This window comes from Lupinus angustifolius, chromosome LG04 (assembly GCF_001865875.1).
Source record: "Lupinus angustifolius cultivar Tanjil chromosome LG04, LupAngTanjil_v1.0, whole genome shotgun sequence".
NCBI lineage: Eukaryota > Viridiplantae > Streptophyta > Magnoliopsida > Fabales > Fabaceae > Lupinus > Lupinus angustifolius.
Genome location: NC_032012.1, coordinates 20,535,311 through 20,542,250, shown reverse-complemented (window position 1 = coordinate 20,542,250; position 6,940 = coordinate 20,535,311). Strand labels below are relative to the sequence as shown.

At 34.4% G+C, this 6,940-nt stretch overlaps 1 protein-coding gene across 1 annotated transcript; it reads left to right on the top strand.

Moving 5' to 3' along the window:
- On the top strand, positions 243-2,545 carry LOC109344707. Its single transcript, XM_019583458.1, has 4 exons — positions 243-331; positions 1,570-1,852; positions 2,036-2,089; positions 2,204-2,545. The coding sequence occupies exons 1-4, from the start codon at positions 243-245 to the stop codon at positions 2,543-2,545; spliced, it is 768 nt and encodes a 255-aa protein (XP_019439003.1).

The window sequence follows — 6,940 nt, the reverse complement described above, 5'->3', positions numbered from 1 at the left end:
CATGCATGATTATTAAAGTTAGACATAATACTTGCTTGAGGACAAGCAAGAGATAAGCTTGATGGAATTGGATGAATGTGAAATTATGCTACATTTGCATTGCATTTTAGGATATAATTAGGACTTTAGGATTGTTTTTTAGCTTTAATTTCTCTTTTTTCAGGTTGAGCGAGTGTTTTTGGCTGTGTTGTGGAGGTTGGATGGATTGAAGCCAAAAAGAGTGGAGATTGGATGAAATGAAGATGGAAGGTGGTGTTGAGGCAATGAGAAGACCAACTGAAGGGTCAAAAGAAGTCGAATTGAAGCCTGGATCGAAGAGAAGCAACTTGAAGTAAAGGCGCCAAATACACCTAAGCCGTGTTTGGACCCATGGCCGTGTTCCACCATCCACGGGTCGTGTTCCACCACCCACGACCAAGCATTGCTGATTTTGAGCCCAGGACGTGTCCCAAGCTTTGTCCACCACCCACAGGGTGTGTCCTAGACCGTGTCCACTACCCACAACCATGTTTCGTCCAAAATGCTGAAAATCATTCTTTGGAGGCCACGATCCACGACTAAGCCGTGTCCTACACCCATGGTCGTGGATGACAAATTTACTTCTATTTTTCTGATTTGTTTTGATAGGCTTACCCTAACCTCTTGTAATTAGGATAAATATGGGATTTCCCCATAGTAATTGAATATATTTTATACTTTACACTTAACATTACAATTCTCTAATTTAGAATTTGGGATTCTCTTCTCCATCATGAGTGAGTAATTCCCTTTGTTTCTAGGATTGTGGCTATGTCCTTTTACATTCAATAAACACTTGTTCTTACTTCTAATTCATTAAGTGTTGTGATTTGAATCATTAAACTGAGTTTTATTCGTGTGAGTTTGTCTGACCAACAAATTACACCTCTTAGATACATTGAGGAAGGATCGAGAGGTGAACCCAACTATCTGACCATTCAGTTATTCAAACTAGAATCCTAATTCACCAGAGTAGTCTTAAAATTATCAGGGGTTTTTGGAATTCACCTTGGGTTGCTATGAATCGATTGGATAGAAAGATCTAAGTAAAGGATTTGATTGATAATCGTACTACGAGAGTAGGTGCGACTTTAATTGAGTACACATGTTAGAGCTCGAGAGAGGATGACACATATCAAAGAACAATTCACCCTCATAACTTAATGTTCATGAAAAGAAGCAAAATAAGGATTTACGAGTGTAAAGGTGGTAACCCTTATCTTGGGAACTCTCCCTAAATTAGATTACAATCCTTTTTAATATTTTCATAATTATTCTTGTAATTGTTCAATTATTCTAAATCCACTTTTAATTCCTCTTTGATTTTAGTGTAAATTAATTGTTATAATTAAAAGAATTGTCTAGTCCTCGTGGGATCGATATTTTATTACTTGACGACATAATCACGCACTTGCGATTTGCCCTATCAGCTAGTAAGCAAACTAGAAAGCCATTCCAGTCTTACTTAAGTATGAGATCTAGAGGAGTTTTAGAAGTAGTACACTCAGATGTGTATAGACCATTTGAGGAACCATCGTTGGCTTGAAACAGGTACTTCATTAACTTTGTAGATGAGTTTAGTAGGATGATATGGGTGTATGTGATCAACCTGAAAAGTGAAGCCTTTGGTTACTTTATGAGATTCAAGGCATCAGTTGAAAGGGAAAGTGGGAAGAAGCTAAAGATCCTCAACACTGATGGAGGAGGTGAATTCACATCTAATGCATTTGAACTACATTGCCAACAAAATAGGATTAGACATGAAGTCAGTGCTCCATATACACCTCAGCATAATGGACTTGCTAAAAGGAGAAACATGACAATAATGGATATGGCAAGAAGTTTGATCAAAGAGAAAGTCCTAACACAAAAATTCTAGGGTGAAGCTGTATCAACCTCAATATACAGCCTAAACAAAAGTCCAACAAAGAAACTAGAAGGCAAAGTTCCTATGGAAGCTTGGAATGGACAGAAACCAATGGTAAGCCATTTGAAAGTGTTTGGGTAACTTGCATAGAAGCATGTGCCAGATCAAAGAAGGACTAAGCTTCAAGACAAAGATGAAGCAATGGTATTCATTGGTTATCATCCTACAAGTGCTTATAAGCTCTATGATCCAATAAGAGACAATGTACAAATCAACAAAGATGTCATTGTGTTGGAACATGAGAGCTGAAATTGGAAGGAAATGATAACAAGCTTAAAGAGAATCATACCTGAGATCATTGATGAGGAGATAATCTCAGAAGGAAGTAGTGAAAGAATCAATAATATACCAATTGATCAAAGGTCAAGAAGGACAAGATCCATGCCTACTAGGTTCAATGACTTTGAAATGCACTATGATTACCAAATTAGTGATGAAGGTGACTTAGTGCACCTAGCACTAATTGCTAGAGTAGAACAAATCAATGAGATTGAAACTCTTCAACACCCTGTATGGAAGGAAGCAATGGTTGAAGAACTCAAATCCATTGAGAAAAACAAGACTTGGTTATTGGTTGATCTTCCAAAAGGAAAGCACTAGATTGGAGTAAAATGAGGTTTTAAGCAAAAGCTCAACCCTGATGGAACCATATCAAAGTATAAAGCAAAATTGGTGGCCAAGAGATTTCTGCAAAGAGAAGGTCTGGATTACTTATAGGTGTTTGCTTCAGTAGCTAGGATTGAAACTATAAGGTTGATGGTAGGAGTTGCTTGTGCAAAGAATTGGCCATTGTTTCAGCTAGGTGTGAAATCTGCCTTTCTTCATGGTCCTCTAGAAGAAGAAGTTTATTGTGAGAGGAAAGGAGCATCAAGTCTACAAGCTAAAGAAGGCACTACATAGATTAAAGCAAGCTCCAAGGGCTTGGAACAAAAGGATTGATTCCTTCCTGTTTAAACTCAAAATTAAAAAATGTGCAGTGGAGCATGGATGGATTATATGTGATGGAGACCTATTGGTCCTATGATTGTATGTTGATGACGTCCTCATCGTTGGATCCAATCTAAAGAGAATTGAGGAATTCAAAAGAATCATGAAAGCAGAATTTGAAATGACCGATTTGGGCAAGTTAAGCTACTTCCTTAGGATGGAATTCTCCTTCCCCCTTACTGGTTTATTGATGCACCAGAAAAAGTATGCCAATGATTTGCTACAAAGATTCAACATGGATTCTTGTAACACAATGACTAGTCTAGTTGAAACCAATGTGAAATTAACAAAGGATGAAGATGGTGAGGTAGTAGATGAGACCTTGTTCAAATAGATTGTTGGATTCCTATGATATTTGTGCAACAACAGATCAGACTTATCCTATGTTGTTGGGCTTGTGAGTAGGTTCATGTGTAGTCCTAAAAAGTCTCATATGCTAGCCCCTAAGAGGATTCTGAGGTATGTCAAAGGTACACTTGATCATGACATTCTAATTATGGATGAGATTTAGTTGAGAGGAAAAACGCATCATGATATCTATTCCTATTGAACAATGCTCAAATTTCTTGGTGTTCCAAGAAGCAACCAGTGATTGCTCTCTCTAGTTGTGAAGCAGAGTACATATTAGGGTGTTATGCTGCATGTCAAGCAATTTGGCTTGAGGAATTGCTAAGAGAAATGAAGATCAGTGTGAAGAATTCTCTACAACTAAGGATATACAATGTTTTTGCCATTAGCTTGTCTAAAAATCCAGTGAGTCATGGTAGGAGTAAACATATAGAGGTCAGATTTTACTTTCTTAGAGATCTAGTGAACAAGGAAATACTAAAATTGGTGTATTGCAAGACTGAATTGCAGCTTGGTGATGCTTTCACCAAAGCTTTAAAGGTTGGCAGATTTGAAGACTTGAAGAAGAAGATGGGCATGATGTCTCACAAGTACTTGGCTCAAGGGAGAGTGTTAGAAATACTTTGTAATCCAAGCCATATGTGAGTGATTGAGTAAGTGTTAGTTGGGTTTAAACTAACACTTTTTGTTTTTAGTAAATAGCATTTTAAAATTCAGTTTAGTTAGTTGAGTGACTTACTATAAGAGGCATGTAATATTCTTTCAATGATGATGAATATACATTGTTAATACATACTTCTTACTTTTCTCTCTTACAAATCCTTCATTCTTTTCTTTCTAAATCTAACATCTCTAAGAGTTTTCCAAATAAAACAACAAATTTTTGAAGGAGCATAATTTATCCGACACTTTTTTGTTGTTGTTGAGAATATTACAGCTTCAATCCAATTGTGCCAGGTATGCTGACTTAGGACACAAGTCGCTGATATGTCTGAACTCCACTTCCAAGTGTTTCTGGTATCCCTTCTACAACAATGGTGGAACCGAGTATTACATACTTATACTTATGTTTAGAATGTATATTCCATTCTTTGCCAGTAAAAACTATGATAGCCAACATTGCAAAAATCATGTGTTCGAACAACGAAAGAAAATGTTATTAAATTTCTTTTAATAGTTTAGGACATTGTCGGCAAGACAATGAGCAATTTCAGATTCCTTTGTTTTTCAAATAATTTGATAACGTTCCACCCTTAAAATTCACCCTTTCAAGAAAGCAAATCTAGTTAGCCATTTTTAAATAATAAGAAAGAAAACGTACGTATCCTTAATCCATACAAACAGCGAGGTTCTCACAGAATATAATGTTACTGCACATGCACATGACACAACTAAAAACTAGGCAGACAATAAGGTATTTCTCACGAAGTATGGTATTATAATTTGTCATAACAACTAACAATTACAAAAGAGCAATTTTAAAATCCCAATCTTGTTTATGTCAACCTATACTCATAACTTATATTATTTACCAACAAAGTGTTGGTCTAATAGTGGTATAAGACCCAGTCCCATATAGGTTGAAAAGATAAAAAAATTGATTCATACACTTGTTGGAAGTGAAAGGCACACATTCGAAAGAGTAAGAGTATAGTCTTAGTTATACTAAAAAGTATTAGCTTGTTAACCTTGCAAAATTTATATCACCCTTTTTAGGAAAAATTCTTTAAGATAGATAGACTTTATTGAGAGTGAGAGACTTTATACTTTAAACATACATAATATATACTAAAGATGATGAACACTGTCGTCATATATATAGCCAAAATCTTTCATATCAAATCATCAAGAATAGATATAGAACTAGAGTGGAAACGTACCTTATTATATTCATAGAGAATATGGTGAATGAACTTTATACAATCTTTCATCATGTATCCGTCAACTTTATGTCATATGTCCTTGTATGCAAATGCATGTTCATAATAAAACATGTAGGTTATTTGGTTTTCCGAATGTAGACCACCCTTAACCTTAGTTTCTCCTCTAATGGGATGAAGAGAATGATTTTGTGTCTTGCATTGTGGTTCATCTTGTGTTATGATGTTGTCTACAATTGGAGACCATAACCCATATTTATAAGACAAGCGTTCTCTTGATGATGTCTTTTCAATTTTCTTATTTCTTATTTTTGTCCATCATAAAAATAGAAATAAGACTTTAGGTATCTACACAATAATTTTCATGACAATTATGTCTATAGCCATACACCATGAATTAGATCACTTTAATTTGACTACATAAACTAATGACCCTACTCACACTAAAACATTACATGTGTGACCCAAAGATTCTTACAATCTTCCACTGGTCACATATGTAATTTTACAAATTGTGTTAGACTTTATGAGCTCAAAAGTACGTCATTATAAACTTGAGACATATCCTTATCTCGTCCATTAATTATATTAACATATAGAACCAAAGCGGCTTTCATTATATCAATCACAACTAAATCAATCAATGATCACTAATATTAACACAACTAAATGACATTAGATTACATGAAATGTGCAGCATGAAAATCACATGAAGGTGATCTATACATGTCGATTTTCAATTAGTCCTCTTTTACTTTAGTGAGATCCCATAAATAAATTTTCAGAGTGAAACTGAACCATAAACCTTATTCTGCAGAAAAATATATATCCATATCTGTAGACATGTCTATATAAAGAGAATACCCAAATACAAACTCCCACTGAACTGAAATATCCTCAAGTAATACATTATTCTTATGAGCAATGTACTTGTGAAAGACCTTAGATGATAAACCTTTACTGAGCAGATCTACAACTTGGAGTTTGTGTCAATATGCTCTATAAACATTAGACCACTCTGAACTGTTTTCCTTAAATCATTATAACAATGCTAACCTTTTGTCACAATATAACTATAATGATCTTTCAATATATCCAAATTAGCAACCAAGTGACAAATGTATAGCCATATCCCATAATTAGATGTCTCATAATAAAATATGAAAATCGCTACCACAGTAGATGAGCTATAAGTGTCTGCTTAGCACTTTCCAAAATAGCTCATCATCCACCAAATAGACAGATATAGATTTTCAACTGTATTGATATCCAACAAGACTAAATAACAATACATAATGATCTCTAACTGAATCACTTTATGTATGTGAGAACATAATTTCTTTGTTCTTTGTAAGTACTTAATAACCTAATTGGTTGCATTCCAATTATTAGTTATTGGATTCCTTAAATATTTGCATTCTAACAAAATACACAATATCCTGATATGTATAACTTTATATATACATTAGACTCACTTAGTCAATGCATAATGAATATACTATATATCTTTAACTTTAAAATTCATTCCTAAAACATTGCACCCATGAATGTTCATGAAATTGCATACCTAATGAAAATAAGACTCATGCAATTTGAACATTCTCATTCCTCATAGTTAGTTCCCTTTATCCTTAATGAAACTTCCTTAAAATTAATGAGTTGTTCCTTTCTAAAGTGCAAGGTCTAGATTCATGCATTCGAGAACAATCATAATGTTCCCTCCTTAATTCTTAAAGTTAGTGCAATTTTAGAAAAACTATAGAATATGTATGTACAAATA

Coding starts and splice junctions, on each gene's coding strand:
- LOC109344707 (XM_019583458.1), top strand. CDS start 243: ATGGAAGGTGGTGTTGAGGCAATGAGAAGACCAACTGAAGGGTCAAAA. Junction 1,853..2,035: donor ACATGACAATAATGGATATG/GCAAGAAGTTTG, acceptor TAACTTGCATAG/AAGCATGTGCCAGATCAAAG. Junction 2,090..2,203: donor AAGACAAAGATGAAGCAATG/GTATTCATTGGT, acceptor TGAAATTGGAAG/GAAATGATAACAAGCTTAAA.